A 21,383-nucleotide genomic window follows, 5' to 3' on the forward strand; every position below is an offset into this window, starting at 1 on the left:
ATGTATATTTTTATTTCTGGAATATAAAATGCTGTTGTTGGGAATGGGGGTGGGCTTATAAAAACTCACTTTGAAGCTAACAGCCTCCAGCACATTCTTCAGTGAGGCGGACGGGAGTTCTGCCCTCCTTGCGCCCCATAGGCTCCGGGATTCCCTTTGGGGCCCAGCTCTCCAGCCGGATCTGGGGGTTGAGGGCACCTTGTCCACAATCCCCACCAGGCCCTCTGCGTGTGTCCCCGATTCCCCAAGCTCCCTTGGACATTATCATCGGGTTCCCTTCAAATACGTCGGCACAGAAACGGGCTGGGACAGTCGGTTGCTAGCTGCGTTGATGAGATTCTTCTAGGATTTTACCCTCAATCTGTAAACCTTCTGGCCAGAGAAACAGGAATTCTTGCCTGTTGAAAGTCCTGAATGCAAAATATTGTTTCCACAACTCAGGGCACTCATCCCTGGAGAAGCTCCAGGTGTCACCCTTGCTTTATCAACCACTAGATGCTATTCTCCCACCCAAGCCTGAGGCAGGCGTTGGGGGTAGGGGCAGGGAGGGTGCTGCAAGAAGCGGAAGGAGACTGCAAAGCCAGGCGGCCACTTGCCTCGTCCTGTACGGCGATGGCGGGTCTCCTGTGAGCGTGGGAGGCCTCGCCAGGCTCGGCCATCTCTGGGCAGAGATGTTGACGGCCTCCCCGACGTGTAAGGAGGAAAGAGACACCCCTCACACTGCTCAGCGGGAAGCCCCTCTTACAGACACAGAAGTACACGGACCTATAGCAGAGAACGCGCTTAAGAACAGAGAAGGATTTTCCACGCGCAGAATGAAATCACTCTCAAACTAAGATTGTCCAGCAAAAAAATATTGCTTTATTGGATCGATTTTCTAACTACAAAGAGAGCTAACACAGTATCAAACACTTCCTTTCCATAGGACAGTCTCCCGAGAAATGTCTCATGCAACTCCTAGGAGGCTAAATGCAGGGCAGGGCTTCAGGCGGGAAGGCAGGGTCATATGTACACGAAGCCATATATCTTCAGCTCTTCACAGTAATGTGCAAATGTTACAAATATGGCTTTCAGATTTTCGGTTCTGTGACTTAAAAAAAAAGTAAGACATGATCGTACAGAAGAACATTTTTAAAATAATTCTTTCTGTGGGAGAGCGCTTTCCCCACCAAAACGCCGAGTCTGGTGACAAGACTTGTCACCTCCCCCGAGGGAGCGATTCGGCTGAGTTCCAGGAGGGGGGGCGTGAGTTCCTAAGGCACAGTTATCAGGTTAAACATGTTTTCGTTAAACCATGCTTTTTGGTTACGTGAAACGACAGGTCACTGCTAGCAATAACGCGTAATAAGCTGTTAAGGGTACAAAATGCAGTAGTAAAGCTCACACTAACCTATCTGGTAACAGTAACTAGTCTGGAAACACACTACAGTCACCACATATTAAACGCTGTTTTTGGTTATCGTTTCCTTAGATGAAGCAGAGTTATAAGGCTTCTGTGAAATAATAATCTTACAGCTGAACAAATATATTACACTCCTTCTGTAACGTTATTTATAGTTTCTTTCCAATTTTGCCGTTTGGTAACAGACGGTATTGTGGACGCACCTCTCCCGGCTTCTAAAGTGCTTGGTTAACTGCGGAGATGACAACACACAGACCTCCCCGGGGTTGGGTGACGCCCCCTTGGAAATGGCTGGGAAGCTGGGTTTGGAGCCTCAGGTGAATTTTCCAGAATGGATACTGGTTATTGCTGACATGGACGCCCTTGCTGGGCGAAGAGTGAGTATCACCACCTCCGTTATGTTCATACATAAATATATGGCTATATATGTACACACATGCAAATGCAAGATCTATCCCGAGACAGATAGATTTCTTTTTTTGTCCAGTAACCTACCTTGTGCTATTCAACTTACCTGTGCTATGTTCGAAGCCAGATTAAAAACAAAATCCTAACATGCTATAATGAACAGCCCTAAGGCTTGAGTAACACAGGGGAGGGAAGGCAGTCACGAAAGAGCTGAGATGACACCTTGGAAGAGTTCTGAAATGCACCAAGTAAGGCAACAGAATTGTATATTACAGCCCAGGAAAAGGTGAAGAAAGTAGGAAACGTGTTAGGTTTTCCTCACCATGCCCGGCTCGCCAGTATTCTCTTAATTTATACATAGGATAAAGCCTCATGACGAAATGTCTTTACAGCTTTTGCTCCTACAAATACTCTCCTGGTAGCCAGTTCAATGCTCAATTCCATGATGCCCTGCTGCTGCGGTCTGCTTAAATAAGGCACTTCCAGTATGAAATGCAGGGGTGCCTGAAGGGTACGCGTGGGGTCAGGCTGCCACGTCGGGGTGCGGTCACGGGGGAGCATCACACGGTCTGTTTTCTGTGCTCCCCCTACCCACCCACCTTCGCTTCCTTCTTGAGATGACTTTCCTTCAGAAGATGGAGTGGTCCTTCCTTCCTTCCTTGAGCTACTTCTTTGTACGAATGATCTAAGCCTTCACTAAGGTGGAAGTTCCGAGTGGTACCAGGTGTGAGTTCAGTCTGTTGACTCAGTTGTCACCGTCGAATCAACACCACGCAGCTTCTGAGAGTCCAAATTGCCGACTACGAGTGGATGTTGGTACTGGAGAGGTCGTTTCGTATTATCTCGTTTACTGCAAGAGAACAAAAAGAGAGAGCATTAGAGAGACAGGACTCTGCACACGAGCTTACATACATCACCAGAAATTCCATCAGTCAGTACGTTCAGCCTGTGAAAAGGTGTCCCCAGAGGATGAGGTGCCCTGAGCCGGCAGGACACAGCTGCCCGGGACCCGGCGCTGTGACTCCAGAGCCGCTGCTCAGGCCCAGAGACCAGTCAGGCCTCGGCCTCAGGTCCTGACGACTGACCCAGGCGCCAGTGAGCAGCCTGTGCTCCCGCAGGTTTGCAAAACCACAAGGTAAACCCCGCAGTGGAAGCACCCCGGTGAAGTCCACGCCCCACGGGCCCCTCTCCGTGGCCTCGTGGTCAGGCAGGCCAGGGCAGCTCGGGGAGGAGGGCTGGCCGCCCGGGCCCGGGCCTCCCTTTGTTCGGGGCTCTTCCTTCACGTCTGTCCCGTTGTTCGTGTCCACGATCGGCCTGTGATTTTTGGCAGTCGGAGGGGAAGTGAGCGGAGCTGGCAAAGGCCACGGGAGTGACCTGCACAACATCTGCCCCCCATCACGGCACCAGATGGGGAAATGCTGCCCAGAGGCTGTCACCACCGCGCGCAGGGCTCAGAGGTGGCGACGTGCTTGCGTCACGGAACCGCCTGGGCTCCCTCTGCTGCCAGATAAACCGTGTGTTCCTGCAGGGGCCCCCGCCCAGCCGAGGGCGGCTTCCTGGAGCAATCAGTGGAGTGCGTTTCCCGAGCCCACTCCCTTCCCTAAACTGCCTTTCAACACCCCCCCAACTATTTTTAAGAATAACAATAATAAGGCCCAGCGGGGGAACCAGGAATTGTGTCACGGGAACTGATAACAGAACGCGCTGGCCCTGGTTCACAGTCAGGAGCCCGCCCTGCGGACCCCAGACCCGGGCTCCTCCCGAGGGGCCGCCAGCACGCGGGCAGGGGGGCGCCGGGCAGCGGCCTGCAGGGGACACGCCTGCACCGACACGGCCGCCCGACGTGCACCACACGTCCTCTGCGGCCGGCCCTGGCCTCGCACGGTAAACACCGGAGAGACTGTGCTCACCTGGCCAGGAGGCTCCCCGGCCACCAAGGAGGCCAGGACGGGGCCCGGGGCGCAGGGTGGCGGGACTCGGGCCACCAGGACCAGAGCTCCTCTCCGTTTCCTCCACGTCATGGGTCCAGCCTCTGTGTCCCTAAGAGGCACAGGCCCCGTCCACACCTCGCAGAACGTCGCCATGAAAGAGCATTCTGACAAAGAACACTCACACGTCCCCGTCCCTTGGGGGTTTGGCCTGGGTCGGGACAGCCCGCACCTGCACGCAGGGTGTCTCTGTCTCAGGCCAAGTGTGTGGAACGTACTAGAAAGATACAGGGCGTGTGTGCGGGGAATCCACACACGAGGTGTGACAGCACGGGCACCACAGAGCCCTTCGCCCTGTATTCACTCAGCAACCGACGGGTTACAAGGTGCTTTCGCGGCCACCATCTCATTTGTCCTAAAGCAGCCCTAGGCCGTGGGCCCAGTGGGGCTTCCTAACCTGTTCTGAGAAAAGCGAAAGGTTTGGGGCCACACATGGGCCAGAGTCCCTCCCACCGGGTGGCAGGTGCTGCTGGGAGGGGGAAGGGAGGCGGCGGGGCCACCTCCACCCAGGAAGAGAAATTAGCAGTCAAAACCTCAAAGCAGGGACTTCACGGTGGGAACAGCGGTAAACAAGGTCCCACATGAAGAGCAGGGGTGAAAGTTCAATCATACCACACAGAACTGGGGCTTGTCCTCCCACTCAGGTTTTAGGACAATGAAGTCCCAGAGCAGAAACCTGATTCTAGTGAGACCAGCAAGGGGTGGTAGAAAAATGTCTAATGATGGGGATTGAGAGGGAAACCTGAGAAGTAATAATGATGGGGATTGGGAAGGAGGCCTGAGGGGTAAAAATGACAGGAATTGGGAGGAAGGCCTGAGGGGTAATAATGAGAGGAATTGGGAGAGAGTCCTGAAGGGTAATAATGAAGGGAATTGGGAGAGAGTCCTGAGGGGTAATAATGAAGGGGATTGGGAGGAAGGCCTGAGGGGTAATAATGAAGGGGATTGGGAGGAAGGCCTGGGGGGTAATAATGAAGGGAATTGGGAGAGAGTCCTGAGGGGTAATAATGAAGGGAATTGGGAGAGAGTCCTGAGGGGTAATAATGAAGGGGATTGGGAGGAAGGCCTGAGGGGTAATAATGAAGGGGACTGGGAGGAAGGCCTGAGGGGTAATAATGAAGGGGATTGGGAGGAAGGCCTGAGGGGTAATAATGAAGGGGACTGGGAAGGAAGCCTGAGGGGTAATAATGACAGGAATTGGGAGAGAGTCCTGAGGGGTAATAATGAAGGGGATTGGGAGGAAGGCCTGAGGGGTAATAATGACAGGAATTGGGAGGAAGGCCTGAGGGGTAATAATGAAGGGGATTGGGGGAGAGTCTTGAAGGGTAATAATGAAGGGGATTGGGAGGAAGGCCTGAGGGGTAATAATGACAGGAATTGGGAGGGAGGCCTGAGGGGTAATAATGAAGGGGATTGGGAGGAAGGCCTGAAGGGTAATAATGAAGGGGATTGGGAGGAAGGCCTGAGGGGTAATAATGACAGGAATTGGGAGGAAGGCCTGAGGGGTAATAATGACAGGAATTGGGAGGGAAGCCTGAGGGGTAATAATGACAGGAATTGGGAGGAAGGCCTGAGGGGTAATAATGAAGGGGATTGGGAGGAAGGCCTGAGGGGTAATAATGACAGGAATTGGGAGGGAGGCCTGAGGGGTAATAATGAAGGGGATTGGGAGGGAGGCCTGAGGGGTAATAATGAAGGGGATTGGGAAGGAAGCCTGAGGGGTAATAATGACAGGAATTGGGAGAGAGTCCTGAGGGGTAATAATGAAGGGGATTGGGAGGAAGGCCTGAGGGGTAATAATGACAGGAATTGGGAGGGAGGCCTGAGGGGTAATAATGAGAGGAATTGGGATAGAGTTCTGAGGGGTAATAATGACAGGAATTGGGAGGAAGGCCTGAGGGGTAATAATGAAGGGGATTGGGAGGAAGGCCTGAGGGGTAATAATGACAGGAATTGGGAGGAAGGCCCGAGGGGTAATAATGAAGGGGATTGGGAGGAAGGCCTGAGGGGTAATAATGAAGGGGATTGGGAGGAAGGCCTGGGGGGTAATAAAGAAGGGAATTGGGAGAGAGTCCTGAGGGGTAATAATGAAGGGAATTGGGAGAGAGTCCTGAGGGGTAATAATGAAGGGGATTGGGAGGAAGGCCTGAGGGGTAATAATGAAGGGGACTGGGAGGAAGGCCTGAGGGGTAATAATGAAGGGGATTGGGAGGAAGGCCTGAGGGGTAATAATGAAGGGGATTGGGAAGGAAGCCTGAGGGGTAATAATGACAGGAATTGGGAGAGAGTCCTGAGGGGTAATAATGAAGGGGATTGGGAGGAAGGCCTGAGGGGTAATAATGACAGGAATTGGGAGGAAGGCCTGAGGGGTAATAATGAAGGGGATTGGGGGAGAGTCCTGAAGGGGAAGGGGATTGGGAGGAAGGCCTGAGGGGTAATAATGACAGGAATTGGGAGGGAGGCCTGAGGGGTAATAATGAAGGGGATTGGGAGGGAGGCCTGAGGGGTAATAATGACAGGAATTGGGAGGAAGGCCTGAGGGGTAATAATGAAGTGGATTGGGGGAGAGTCTTGAAGGGTAATAATGAAGGGGATTGGGAGGGAGGCCTGAGGGGTAATAATGACAGGAATTGGGAGGAAGGCCTGGGGGTTAATAATGAAGGGGATTGGGAGGAAGGCCTGAGGGGTAATAATGAAGGGGATTGGGAGGGAGGCCTGAGGGGTAATAATGACAGGAATTGGGAGGGAGGCCTGAGGGATAATAATGAAGGGGATTGGGAGGAAGGCCTGAGGGGTAATAATGAAGGGGATTGGGAGGGAGGCCTGAGGGGTAATAATGACAGGAATTGGGAGGAAGGCCTGAGGGGTAATAATGAAGGGGATTGGGAGGGAGGCCTGAGGGGTAATAATGACAGGAATTGGGAGGGAGGCCTGAGGGATAATAATGAAGGGGATTGGGAGGAAGGCCTGAGGGGTAATAATGAAGGGGATTGGGAGGGAGGCCTGAGGGGTAATAATGACAGGAATTGGGAGGAAGGCCTGAGGGGTAATAATGAAGGGGATTGGGAGGGAGGCCTGAGGGGTAATAATGACAGGAATTGGGAGGGAGGCCTGAGGGGTAATAATGAAGGGGATTGGGAGGAAGGCCTGAGGGGTAATAATGAAGGGGATTGGGAGGGAGGCCTGAGGGATAATAATGACAGGAATTGGGAGGAAGGCCTGAGGGGTAATAATGAAGGGGATTGGGAGGAAGGCCTGAGGGGTAATAATGAAGGGGATTGGGAGGAAGGCCTGAGGGGTAATAATGACAGGAATTGGGAGGAAGGCCTGAGGGGTAATAATGAAGGGGATTGGGAGGAAGGCCTGAGGGGTAATAATGACAGGAATTGGGAGGGAGGCCTGAGGGATAATAATGAAGGGGATTGGGAGGAAGGCCTGAGGGGTAATAATGAAGGGGATTGGGAGGGAGGCCTGAGGGGTAATAATGACAGGAATTGGGAGGAAGGCCTGAGGGGTAATAATGAAGGGGATTGGAAGGAAGGCCTGAGGGGTAATAATGACAGGAATTGGGAGGAAGGCCTGAGGGGTAATAATGAAGGGGATTGGGAGGAAGGCCTGAGGGGTAATAATGACAGGAATTGGGAGGAAGGCCTGAGGGGTAATAATGAAGGGGATTGGGAGGAAGGCCTGAGGGGTAATAATGAAGGGGATTGGGAGGGAGGCCTGAGGGATAATAATGACAGGAATTGGGAGGAAGTCCTGAGGGGTAATAATGAAGGGGATTGGGAGGAAGGCCTGAGGGGTAATAATGAAGGGGATTGGGAGGGAGGCCTGAGGGGTAATAATGACAGGAATTGGGAGGAAGGCCTGAGGGGTAATAATGAAGGGGATTGGGAGGGAGGCCTGAGGGGTAATAATGACAGGAATTGGGAGGGAGGCCTGAGGGATAATAATGAAGGGGATTGGGAGGAAGGCCTGAGGGGTAATAATGAAGGGGATTGGGAGGGAGGCCTGAGGGGTAATAATGACAGGAATTGGGAGGAAGGCCTGAGGGGTAATAATGAAGGGGATTGGGAGGGAGTCCTGAGGGGTAATAATGACAGGAATTGGGAGGGAGGCCTGAGGGGTAATAATGATGGGGGTTGAGAGGGAGTCCTGAGGGGTAATAACGATGGGGATTGGGAGTGCGGCCTCAGGGGCAGTGAGGCAGTAGCAGAGTAGCTGAGACTCTTTTAGTTACTCAGGGTTATGCAGACCACAGGAAAATTAACATCTGTTTGACAAGATAAAAGGGGAAGGAGCCTCAGAAGTGGGCTTCCCCCTACTACCCACTGGGGCACCTGAACCTCGGAGGGGGCGCCCGGGGTGGTAGGAGGCGGCGCAATCACTCGGTGTGTCCTGGACAGTCTGGGCCCAGACGGAGGCCGTGGCATGGCTACTCTGTGAGTGAGGCCTGGCCCTGTCGGGAGCCCTCAGGAGAGCGGCACGGACCGCACCAGGGGAGCCGAAGCTCCTGCTCATCACGGGGGGCCAGTGGCGTCTGACGAGCCTCCCTGAGGACAACCTGTCAGCTGGACCCACTGCGGTCCACACCTGGCAAGGTCAGGCTGGAGTCACAGCGTTTCGTCCCTTTTAGGAACAGACTCAAGAACCACCCCACACGCACAAACACCCTCCAGCATCTTCCCTGAGCGCCGCGGGGCCTGAGCCGGGCCGCTGCCCAAAGTGAAGCTGGACGGCCAGGAACCCCATGGCAGATGATGCTTCACACAAGCGTCCACACGGCTGAGGGTGGACGCCCAGACCTCACTCTCTTCCACAGACACAATCTGGGCAGGAACCCTGTAGGGAAGCCATGACGGTCCCATTTCACAGATGGATAAAAAAAGACGACATCAGGGAAGGGCTGCTGAGGTGGAGGGGCCTTTGACGGCGGGTGAGGGAGCGCAGCACAGGGTCCTGGGGCCCCGCCGCCTCCCAGCCACATCCTATCTTCCCTCCGTGAGGTCATGGGTCCGAGCCCGTATCAGTCCCGGGCGCGGGGCTCTGTGTGGGTTATTTTGGGGGTGGCTTTCTCTCTTTGATATGGTTGTGCCGATGACACCTACGATTTCCCACAATGTCTTCTCTCTACTGATAATTTCCACCTTCTTATTCAGCTTTTCCACCGACACAGAGGTTTTTTTTCTTTACAGAAGTATTTTGAACTGCAGGTAACATGTGACCCTCACGGATCGTCAGGAACCTGAAAGAGGAACCTTTGCTCTGCTTCACGTCAGATGTCCTTGCAACAGGATGCGGTGAGCTGTAATACCACAATTTAATAAGAAGGGTTTTTTCCCTTATATTTAATTTTTCTCTAAAATGCTCCTAAGGTGGAAACTTGTTTTTTTTCTAAAACTCATGTGGCAGTTTGAATTGTTGTTTTAATCTGGGGTATGTACACAGGGTGTATGTGTATATCTGATACACACACACAAATCCACCTCTATATATAAAGCTGGAATTGAGAGAAAAGGAAGTTAGCATTTTTTAAAATACCAAAACTAACATGTACAAAGTACAGGCATAGCTTTTCACCTGTACTTGCATGACATTTGTAAATATCCTTCCTGACACTATAGAAAGATGTCTCTGCTATTCATAAATGAGCATGTAAATTAATACGGTGAAATGTCCTTTTTAAAGTAAAATATTTGTCCTTTCATATCTGAGTTTCTTCTTTTGACCCCCACTTTGAGAACAGCTGACGTCAGAGCTTCATGTTGTAGTGAAACATCCATGGTTCATCTCTTAGGTTTCACGCATGGGTTTTGTGTGACTATCTTGAGAACAGTGCAAACCTAAAAGGAGCTGTGAGTCCAAACAGTTTTTATGTATTTCTCCCCTCTCAACGCCTAACCTTTAAGCAAAGTGCTCCCACGTTTCTGAATGCTTGGTTTCTGAATGCAACTAAGGATCTCAAGGCAAATCTTAAGGAACGAACAAACCACGTATTTACCCAACACCTACGCAGCCTTCAGGGTTACTTTCTAAGCCCTTTGCATGTACCTCTGCGACAACCCCTCGAGAAAGTCAAGGCAGGCAGTGTGACCATGGAGGCTTGGCCAGTGGGAACGGGGCCACTGCCCTTGAGCGACAGGGGAGCAGCTGAGACCAGGACTTGGGGCCGGCCTCCTCCCCACCTGCACACGCCGCGGGTCTGGGAGCTTCCGGGCTGCTCCCTCCCGGCTCCACGGGCAGATCCACAGGGCCGGCGTGAACTGCTCTTTCTCAGCGCTTACTGCTAAAGTCGGAAAGGCGCAGGGGAAAGGCGGACGGGCACAGGGCCTCGATGACCCCGACAGCCCAGCCCTCGGGACCCGTGCCTGCCAGTCCCCTCCCCCCGGGTCCCTTCTGTCCCTGGTCCTCACGTCCTCCGCTGCGAGGCCACTCAGAACACAGACGCGAGGGGCGGCGAGGGCACAGTCGCTGCTTTCCTTTTCTGTGCACGTTTCTCTTTCAACGAAACAAAATACCAACACGCCCACCAACCACCACACACACAGTGTTCTGTTCCAGCTAAAAAGACCTTTTCTTTCAGTCATTTTTCCTGTATAGCTTTTACGTGCTTCAGAAACTTTTTTTTTAGAAAAGGAGGACACGTTGCAGGCGACCGAGGACGATTTCCCCCGCCCTGGAGGAGCCACACGCCAGCAGCACGGCCCCGGCTCTAAAACCGACGGCAGGTGAGCTGGTCGGTACCAGCCTGCTGGCGCAGGTACCGGCGCCAGGAGGGGGCACACTGGCCGCTGTCTCAGAAACGTCACCCCAACCCCGCAGCAGCGCCTGCTTGTCACATGAGCAGCCTGGGGAGGCTCTGACGGACCTGGCGAGCTTCTCCCTCTTCTATTCTCACTCTTCTACCCGACTTGACTTGTTTCTAAGATTCGACATCCGAGCAGCAGCTGCCCGCCCGCCCGCCCGCTGTCAAAGCGCTGCCCTGGCTTGCGGGGACCTCTCACCCTCCCAGCCCCGAGGTGGCTCCTCACAGCCAGGGTCACGGCCTTATCAGTCCCAAGACTTTATCACCAACCGTCCCGCTTCCCCTGCTCTAAGTGAAGAAGCGATACATATGCTTCTGTGTTTGACTCTAAATAATCAGGACTTTGAACACAGTGATAATAATATCACTTTGCTCTGCGAGAGGAAAGAATGACTACGATGGAAAACCCAGGGTCCTGACACCCAGCAGGTCCCTGACACCCCAGGAAATATAGGACAGCACGTGGTCAGAGTCAAAATATAAAGCAATCCCTACGGAGTGACAGAAGCCACAGGAGGGCTTCAAGGTGCAGCTGTTTTTAAAGACGGCCTGGCCCGGTTTCCCTGGGCAGCGCCTGGGCCCCGGCTCCTCCGACGCCGGTGGGCAACCTCGAAGCCAAGCATCCTTTACTTTTTCACCTTCTCTCAGACCTAAGTTCTTGCCATGTCCACGCTGTATCATTCAAACCAACACTCAGAGACGTGTGAGCAGCCTGTGACCTTCCTTTAGAAAACCTGATACAAGGCCTTCGCCCTGAACACGCTGTGGGGAAAGTGCTGGACAAAGGCCACCCGGGCCCTGTCCTCATCTGCCTCTGAAGCCCCCGTGAGACTGTCCTACCCCTGGGGGGCCTGGAGGTGTTCTCTGTGGAAACAGGAGGCTTGACTGAGGCCCCTTTCCGCCCCAGGAATCAGGGAGCTCCTCAGTCATGTCAGCGGGAGAAACAGAATCCTTCTGGGTTAGAGCTCTGTGTGCTGCGAAAGGCACGGCCCCCGCATCTGCCCAGCTCTGGGCGGCAGCTACTACGCTGATTCTTATTTTGGATGGGACCAGAGAGGGCAGGAGACGCACCAGTGCTCACACAGCGGGGACGGCAGGGGCCTCCCTGGGGGGCAGCCCGGCTCTGCCTCCACGTGGCAGGATGGCTGCTGAGAAGGCTCCGTCAGCGGCTCGCCGTCCTGCCTCGGTGAAGGGAAGAGACGTGCTCTAGCACCTTCTGGTGAACTCTGTTTACCGACTGTCGGAGAAAGAGAGAACGACGGGGCGTGTGAGTGGCAGCCGCCCTGGTCTGAAGTTAATGCAAAGTCTGGGTTCAGCCACAAGACACAAAGCGGGATGAGGGACAGGGCCACCTCAACTCTTTTAGTTTCCTTATTTCTGACAACGTGTGTGTGGATCCCTTTATTATCAGAACCAGGATCTGCGTAGGTTTTTCAGGTTAATGAGAACATCAGCCGTGTCCCTTCGTTGGTCACAGAGAACCGGCAGTGTCGCTAGTCTCTCATCGGACGCAGCTGTGAGTGACGACCGGGAAAAACAACGGGAAAGCCGCCTGTGCCTGGCCCCAGGCTGGGAGCGGGCAGTGGGCTCTGTCCCCTTCCCTTGTCGGGACCCCAGCGGAGACGTGGCCCTGCCTGCCGGGCTTGGGGAAGGAGGGGCCAGGAGAAGCAGGTGCTAGAATGTTCCAGCGGGCCTTCACACAGACATCATCCTAGTCTCTCAGGCCTGGGCTTGGGATTAGAGAATAAGAAATCTAGTTCAGCAGTGTTAACCTAGCCACACTGTTTAATCCTCGCTTAAAAAAAAAGCTGAATTAACTCGGATAAGGACCATACTTTACAAATAATACCTTTGTGTGAATTCAAAAAAAACCATATTTGTTGATATAGCTTATCACATTAGCCAAATTCCATGATTACATACTTAACTACATACAACACACTTTAAAGCATCTTTCTCTTTTTCAATAGTTATGTTAGTTCCAATAAGGAAATGAATTGTCCTATGAATTTTTAAAAACTAACAGTATTTATCTACTGCTACTTAGTAAACTAGCCAGCCCAGCAGGAATACTGTCATTTTTTCCATCTCTGGCTTTACAACGTTCTGTGATGCTGCTTTTTTATGGAGAGAACTATTTCTTTAAAGCATCAATGTCCTTTAAACAAGAGCAATATAGGGAACAAAGAAGGTCTTGGCGATTCCACTGCGGGCCCCGTAGAGCTCTGTCCCCATCCCCGTTCCAACACACCACCACATGCTGCAGGAGGCACCACGATTCTTTCCATCAAAGCTCACCATCAAATTAAACGCTGCACATAAATAAATGCATGGCACAAAAGCAACTGTTACTTGCCCACTCCATTTTCCTCCGAGGGACAGAAAAATGCGTATTCTTCCAGAGGACAAGTCATCAAATACATTTTTATTTTTAAGGGAAAGCCAAAATAGCTTTTTGAAGAGCAAAACAAAACAGGAAGGACATTCTTTCCCATTCCTATAACTAAAAGATAATTTAAAAAAGTATTTGCTAACTTTCCCAGAAAATATACCTTTGGCTAAAGTTAGTAGTGTAACCTAAGAGGATGATAATTTAGGTAGACAGAAGTAAAGATGTCTCAGGCCAAATCTCTTCTTAAAGAACTAACTTCTAGGAAGTCTCCAGATCCTATTTGCTGTGCTAAGCCTGCAAATCTAATGATTCTTGGATAAGGAAGCCCTTTGATGGTGGCTGAGAATCCTAATGGATGTAAGGATTGTCACTGCTGTGACTTTGTCACGGCTGGGACACATGTGCCCCCAGGTGATGGACACACACCGTCCCCGTGTGCACTGGACACGTGCATTTACACTCAGTTCTCACTTAGGGCAGCAAAGTGGACGTGAGCTAAGCCGAGATTCAACATGATTAAAGCCGCAATTCAGAGATCAGGGCACAGCCAGGGAAGCATGTGCTCCGGTGCCACTGGGGGGGCGTCAGCTCAGGTGCAGGAAACATGAGGTGGTGGCTCCCGTGTGGGTGTTTAGTTTCTTGAGACGGGGCGGCCTCCTGGCAAGTCCGCCTCCCCACAGGTAGGCCCGGGTCAGTCATCTCCCAGGTCCGGTGGCCTCTGTGTCCACAGTGTGGCCGCATCTGGTCCACCAGCAGCCCCTGCCCACCCCCCTCGGGAGGCGCCGCCTCCATGAGACTCTGGGCTGAAAACGGTAATTTTGCCACGAGCGCATCACAACTGCTGTAATTCTGAAAATGCAGAGTTGCAACATCACTAAAATCCTTTTCTGCTTTTCTGTTTTTTTTTTTTTCCAGAGATGCTTTGTGAAGCAGTGGAAAATAAAACAGTTTCTCAAGTTTCATTAAAAAGTAAGTTCTCGTGTTACCTCGGGTGTCCTGGACCTATTTCAGCCTTCACTTATTTTTATCTTTTTAATCATAATAAGCCACCGCCACGGGGCCTGCTATTTTTGGAAGGAGAGAATGGGACAGCGGAGGGACTGGATGACAACAAGTCACGGTTTTAATAAAATATGACCCTCCCAGCTGGATGCGGGCTTGGCTCTGATGGACACCATTGTTATGTGGAGCTGCCAGCCATTAAAACAGAATAATTGTCCTACCTCCGTGGCTGCTCCCTTATTTAGCCTGAATACGCCAAATAATGCAAACGCCCTGGTGGAAACTCCAGGGCCGGTGGGGAGGGGGCGGCCACCTGACGGGGAGGGTCCCCTGGCTCGTCCCCGGGCCTCCCACTGGTGTGTGCCAGTGAATGCTTTCCACGTGACCGGGGCCATTATTTTATCTGTGCCAAACTCACTCTGCTTTACTCGCTGGGGTCATTAAATCACCAACAAGCATTTTTCCAGGGCCTGCTATATGCCGCTAGAAAACACACTGCCCCAGTGATGAAATTCCTATTCCAACAATTAACAGAGTTGGCTAAATAAAAAATTTAAAAGCTCTCTTTAATTAAAAAATAAAATAGAATAAATGGACGCGGACAAGGAGCCACCGTGGGTTGGCAGGATTGCTCCCTGTCACCCGGCTATGGGAACACAGGTCCTGCTCTGGCGGCGGGCACATGACGTTAGGGCACCCTAAGGCCCAAGACACACACCATGTGGCTGGTCTTACTTTGTGGGACGTCAGAAGGGACAGTGAGGTCAAACACGCCCACGCCAAGTCTGGGGCACTTGGGCCCACCTGGGACCCGACCCCCACCCTGGTGCCAGTTTTGGTCAGAAGATGCTGCTCATGAAGGAAGCACAGGAAGACCCTGGGTTTGCAGGAAGAGAAACCACACCTCAAAGATAAATGTGACCTTGAACTAAACCCTCACCTCACCCGAGCATCTTCAGTAGTTCTGTTAGGTGTGATCGTGTAAAAAAACGGCCGTTTAAAAGGACGCCTGTAGGACTTCCCTGGTGGCGCCGTGGTTAAGAATCCGCCTGCCAATGCAGCGGACACGGGTTCGAGCCCTGGTCTGGGAAGATCCCACATGCCGCGGAGCAACTAAGCCCGTGCAACACAACTACTGAGCCTGCACGCCACAACTACTGAGCCCGCGTGCCACAACTACTGAAGCCCTCATGCCTAGAGCCCGTGCTCTGCAACGAGAGAAACCACCGCAATGAGAAGCCCGTGCACCGCAACGAAGAGTAGCCCCCGCTCGCCACAACTAGAGAAAGCCCGCGTGCAGCAACGAAGACCCAATGCAGACAAAACAAATGAAAAAAAAAAAGGATGCCTGTGTCTGAGGGACACAGGGTGAAAGATGTGAGTTCGGGACTGATTTTTAAACATCTGGGCACGAGGTGGCAGATGCAGTGACAGTGCCATACTACCCCCCCCGCCCGCGGCCTTGAATTGGGGTGAGGGGCTGGGGGACCCTTTATGCTATCTATTCTGCCCCAGTGGACATTTGGAATTTTCATAATTCAGCAACAGCACCAGGATCAGAGAGAAGCTGGGGATGGGCTGGCCCAGCACCCACGGTCCCGCGGCGACGGGGGACCCGAGGGCCCAGCGCTCAGCCCGGGCATCCCCCCCCCCCCCCGCCCCCCGGCCAGGCCCCGCTGCCCAGGCCGGGTCCTCGTGCCGCCTGGGTCCTTGTGCCGCCTGAGCTGGAAGGATGCCAACGCTTAGGCCCACCCAGACCCACTGAACATTCTAACTAGATCCCCAGCGACTGGATTCAAGCCCACAAGAGTCTGGGGGGCCCTGGGCTAGTTGGGGGATGGACAGGGGGCAGACAGGAACCCTTCGGCACCACAGAAGAAATTTCCCTTAAAGAGAATTCTCCAGAGCTGCTGCCCTAAAGCCCACGCCTACACCCCTGCAGACAGGAAAGCACACTTTTCTCACCTTCAGAATATTCTAAACTATCGTTCAGATCGTTGAGAAGAGATGCTGCACCACAGGCCCTGGGCAGCCCAGGGAGGGCGCAGCTGCGCTCGGCCACTGGGAGCAGCCCGGCTCCTCCGGGGCGTTGAGAAAGGAATTAAAGTAACACGCAGAGATTTTCACTTTTATCGGTATAGTTTGCAAGCGATACTGCTTTTAAAGTAGTATTTTAAATTATTATTGGTGCAACTCCCCGTTTCCTAGACTGAATTCCTGCGAGACCACCTCCACTTAGGGTGCACAGGCCGCGGGGGGAGGGGAGAGGGCCGCGATCCGACGACCGCGCCGCACTGTTTCCTGCGGGGTCGCGCGAGCGCGCCACCCTCCGCCGTCCTCCCCGCATGCGCGGGGTCTCCGGCCCTCCAGGGCCGCGCGTCCGGCAGGGCTCCGGCTCTGCGAGCGCTGGGACCGCAAGGCCTCGGCTGTGGGGAGCAGACGCCGCCCTGGCCCCGTCCCCCGTCCCTGCCCAGGGCAGCGCTCGCCCTCCGCGGCTGCGGAGGACAGTCCGGGCGTGGGTGTCGTCCGGGCCCGGCATCGTCGGGGCGGCTCTGGAAGGACAACTAAGAACTTCGGGGCCTGGTGGCTCGGGGCGAGGCCGGCAGCGGGGGCGCGGCGTGGACACCTCGGCTGTTCACAGGGCGGCGCCTGCAGTTCAATTTCAGCAAAAGGTCCAAACCGTGGCTTCGGGAGCCCCGCGCCGTCGCGGGGTGCGGGTGCACGCTCCCGGCTCCCACGCCGTCCCCGCGGACTCAGGGACGGCCGCCACGCGGCAGCAGGGCCCCGGCCTTCTCCTGGGCTCCACCGTCCGGCCCGAATCTTGCCGAGCCCCGCGCGGGTCCTGAACACAGCGGCCGCCCCGTCCGCCCGCTCGCATGGGTTGCCTGCGCACCAAGCACCGCTGCCGGCCAAGCGCCCAGCGCCCCACCCGCAGCCGGCGCGAGTGGGCCCAGGATGGACGTCACGGAGGGCGCGCAGGGCCCGCGCCTGCAGCCCACCTGCCCCCCGGGCAGCGCCCTCCTCGGCCGCGCCCCTGCCCCAGGCCCCAGCCCCCAGCCCGTGCCGACCGCTCCCCCATACTAGACGCCAGCCCACTCCCCGCCGCCGCCTCCGTGCGGCCAGTCTGCCCCTCCCCATGGCCCCGGGCCGCCTTGAGGGTTACACTGTACCTCTGAGTGCTGACAAAAGCAACCGACAGCAGAACCTGTTTGCTCACTCCGTAAAGATCTGAACAGAAAAACCACAGACGGCGTGAAGAAAAAGTGTGCAATACCAAGCTGGCAAGGGACTCAAAACTCCTAATTTGGAAAACAGGCCGATAGAGAGGGAGGCAAGGAATCAGAAAATTTGGGCAAATGAGACAGGTCCCATAATCTTCAGGACATACTGACTTTGGAGTAGGAGAAAGGGAAAAACCAAGACTGCATTTTTGTGTTGATTATCCAATTATTAATCTTTATAGAAGCTATTCCAACACTGCACATAATGAGTAATTCATCAAAGTATATTAGGTGCCATGGAAGTTGCCTTCAGTATAAAGGGCCATTAAGTTTCTTGTAATTGCACATTACTGGAGCTTTCGTTAGCTCTAAATCAAATCAACAGGACCGGCGTGCACGCACTCTAATCGACTTTATGTAATGACGCTGTGCCCCTGGTGGTTACCAAAATGAGCAGCCCTGCAGAGTTACCCTGCCCCAAGTCCACTTCTCAGCCTGAGGAATGGCACAGCCGTTTCTAACAATACTTGCAAGAACAAGCAGGAGAGTCACCTGTGTCTCCCTCCTGAACCTGGAAAGGACGCACAGGCCTGTGGACCGGGGACCACCGCGGGGTGGGGGGCACCAGGGGCACATCCCCATGGGAAGGGTCTTACAGGCTGGTTTCTGGAGGAAGTTCTATCGATCGACCGCTCCCGAACTCGACAGACGTGGAACCCAGGGCTGGAAATGTGTCCTGCAGAGGCCTCACGCCCGATGACACTGCATTTCCCACGTGAAACAGAGATGCCAGTTGAGGTAGAGAAGACAGCCTCTGAGGCTTAGCTCCCATCTCTACTCCTCTGAAAAGTCCTTCCTGAAATGATCTCTAAGTCCCTCAAACCTAAAAGCAAGAGCGCTGGAATCACTGGCCTCCGTAATTTACTTGGCAGCTAATCGGGTACTGTCTGGGGCCCTGCTTTGTCATCTTGAATTGTTGTTTATATTTTAAATACCGTTTAGCTGTTTAAGCTGCTCTCCCCGACCCCACTCTAACTTCCCAGGGGTCAGGAGTCTGATCCAATCACGTGTCTCGACAGCCCTGCGATGCCAGAGCACAGCAAGCAATCTGCAAATACTGGTTGGGTTCTGTCGTCTTTGAAGGTTGAATTAATCCCTTCCAGGAGCCTCACCAAGGCTGCGTCTGGGCAAGGTCTGCCCCGCAGGCCTCAGAGCACTTGTTGCCCAGCTGTGAAGTTACAACCACAGTACCCTGCACATCATCTTCCTTTCCCTGGGGCGGAGCTGTATGTTTGGAAATTTAGCGTTAATTCCTTCTCTGTTTATCTAAATTTGATTTCTGAAGAAGCCTTGAAATATGTCCTTAAAAAAAAAAGAAAGAAAGAAAACAGTACGTAGAGAACAAACTATGTAGAACATTAGTTCACAGTAAATGTTAACTCAGACTGAAGATCAGTGAGGCGTTATGGTGGCACCTTGAGGGGTCATCTCTACGCCTGACCTGCGCTGGACTTTCACGTGGGATTCAGAGTGAGCTTAAGGATGAATCAGGGGCCCATTTCCGTCACAGGGCATGAAGAGATCCGAGATGAAGTGACAGGAGTCTCAGGCCAGGAGCTGGGGCTCTGAGCTCCGCGCCTTCCCTGCTGGCCACTGTCCCCTGCTCCATGAGCTGTCGGACAAGCTTCCTATGCAAGGGCACAGGCAAGACGTTTTATCAAAACACTCTGCGTATTTAGCAAGCCCTGGTCCAGCAGAGATCACTGATGCAAGCAAAGTGATGAAAACTGCTTAAAAAATCCCACAAGTGTCTGTAAAAATCCCCATGGTGAGCAGGACATGTTTCTAAATCCAGGGGGTCCTCTAACCAGCCAGTGACAGTGAAGGGCTCCGTGAAGGAATGTCATCCTGCATTTTTAAGTCTCCTCCTCATCTTCCTACCACTTAGTAAGTGCTGGACGCCGCCTGAGGAGCGAGGCTCGTGCCCCATGGCCCAGCTCCTGCCCGCTGTGTCGCCGTGTCCCGGCGGGGCAGGTAGGAGCCAGGGGGTCTGGGTGACCCCAATGCCGGCTCTGAAGACTTAGCGACGGTGGCGATCGGACAGCTCCAGCCGACTGTGGTGGCCGGTGGATGTCGGCCTGTTTATGAGTCAGAGGTCGTGAGCCGACCTGGCCTTGAAAGCAGAGAGAAACAGGACGCCATGCAGAAGAGGGCACGGCAGGTGAGGGCAGGGGTGCGATGCTGGGGAGAGGTTGCCCGCGAGCCCAGGTCAAAGCCCATCCGCAGGGAGCCCACCCAGCTCGTCACATTCATCCATCGCGGAGTTTCCATCCGCATGTCTCCCTGCAGCTCTGTGATTCCGCAGCATCACGGCAGGAAACTGCTCGCAGGATGGAAAGCTGGCGTGTGATCCAGTGGAAACCACCGTTTCCAGCGAGGGAAGGACGCTGTCACAAGAACATCGCAGGTTGCAGCTGGGGGCGGCGGCTGCTCTGCGTTTCGCGGCCTGGACGGCGCACGAGCTCTGAAGCACGATGACCTGTGCTCCCAGCGCTGCTTCTGTCCAGCACGAGGCCGAGTTAACAGACAGACTCTGACAACAGGATCTGAGCTCTTTTCTCAAACTAAAACGCATTAAAACCGCCTGCACGGCACCCCGCCTCCAAGGCGGACCAGCCGCCCGGCCGCGGCTTTTCCAGGGCGGCTGCAAGCGCCCCTGCTGACGCCAGAGCAGACACCCAGGTGACGCCCTGCGTGGCCACCTCGCTCCAGCCACGTCCACCGCCTCTTCTCCTCCGACCGTCTGCCAAGAGGAAATCACTCCGCTGCACTGGGAGCCTGCGAATCCCAGAAAACAACCTTAAATCCACAAAAATAACTGAACTTCGCTTCTCCTGAGCCGCCCGGTTCCATTCTGATTTTTATTACAATGTCAACAAGAGTTTAATTTGTTTTAAAGTTTAGGTTCTTAAATCTGAGTGATATAGGGTAGTTTACAGCTTGCTGGCAACAGCTACTGTGGAAAAAGAAGGAAAGTGCATATAAAGGCGATTCTCAGTTTGACGCCGTGAAAGCAAGGAGCCGTGCCAACAGCAGCAGACGGCAGGCCTTCCCCTCCGGACAGCGGCCCCGACACGTGGCCACGGTCCGTGTCCCTCCCTGACCAATCTCGCCCAGGGACAGTAAGTAAGAGGAAATGCCCTAAAGTCTCATTTCTCTCCCTAAACACTCGAAGATGCCAGCTGTCTTACCTGGGCTCCTCCCTAAAAACCGATTCCAGAGAAAACCCTTGAGGGGGAAGGAGGGCGCTCCCCCCGCCCCTCACCGGGTGACTTTCTCATTCCCTAGACTTTGGTCCCCGAGCTGAGGAGACGCCGCGCGTGTCTGCACAGGACGCTCCGGCCTCAAACGCAGGGCAGGCCTTAAAACGGGGCTGTCCCCGGAGCCCCTACCCTCGGCAGGGCAGCAGAGGGAGCCGTCGGGCCAGCGGTTCACAGCCGAGGCCCCCGCGTCTGCTGCCGACGCGCCCGGGCGGCATCTCCCCCTCTTCCCTCCTGCCAGGGCTCTGACGAGCCTGGGGGAATCACAGACGTTTCTAGCTGTCGCCCAGGGCTCTTCCAGGCACCCTTCCTGCGTATCTGAAATAACAGCAGCTGTGGGGCCTGATAGGGCCGAGTTGGGGCAGCCTTCACCTTGTGGGGAGGGAGGGCAGGCTGGGGCCGATAAAGCCCCCCAGGCCCCGGCTGAGGACTGCCTCCAGCACTGTGTACCCCTGCTTCGGAACAAAAGAAAACTGGCCACCGGGTTCTGGGAGCGATAAGCATCCGCGTCCTTGCCGGGGGGGGGCGGGGGGGGGGGGCGGGTGGGCCTGGCCCGCCAGCTTGGCTTATTGTCCCAGGACCAGGCCGTGATTAGTCGGGTCCCCCGGGCCTGATAAAGGCGGATGTTTTAAAAGGGGGAATAGACTTCCTTTGTTCTTTACCGTGTGGAAGAGTCCACATTATAATCTGGAAGGAAGGAAGAACGCTGTGTCAGAATTCAAACTGAAAAAGGTAAAGGGACTCAAGATTTTGTGTGCCCAGCCTACGTGAAGAACCCACGTCACCCACGGTCGGCAAACGTCCGGGGGTTGGTCCTGCATGCGGCCCACGTTTTGATAAAGAGA

The 21,383-nt window shown here is 54.1% G+C and overlaps 1 protein-coding gene across 4 annotated transcripts in view; it reads right to left on the reverse strand.

The window, feature by feature from the left end:
* Positions 1 to 871: 871 nt before the first annotated feature.
* The window catches only part of NFATC1 (nuclear factor of activated T cells 1), a 103,759-nt gene continuing 83,247 nt past the window's right edge, over positions 872 to 21,383 (reverse strand). For 3 of the 4 annotated variants that reach the window (XM_061169090.1, XM_061169088.1, XM_061169089.1), the window contains exon 10: positions 872 to 2,660. In XM_061169090.1, the coding sequence (XP_061025073.1) occupies positions 2,658 to 2,660 (3 nt within the window). In that variant the 3' untranslated portion in view covers positions 872 to 2,657. The remainder of the gene's footprint in view (positions 2,661 to 21,383) is intronic. The other variant, XR_009697318.1, reaches the window with a different exon arrangement.

Source organism: Eubalaena glacialis, chromosome 15, assembly GCF_028564815.1.
Source record: "Eubalaena glacialis isolate mEubGla1 chromosome 15, mEubGla1.1.hap2.+ XY, whole genome shotgun sequence".
NCBI classification, from domain to species: domain Eukaryota; kingdom Metazoa; phylum Chordata; class Mammalia; order Artiodactyla; family Balaenidae; genus Eubalaena; species Eubalaena glacialis.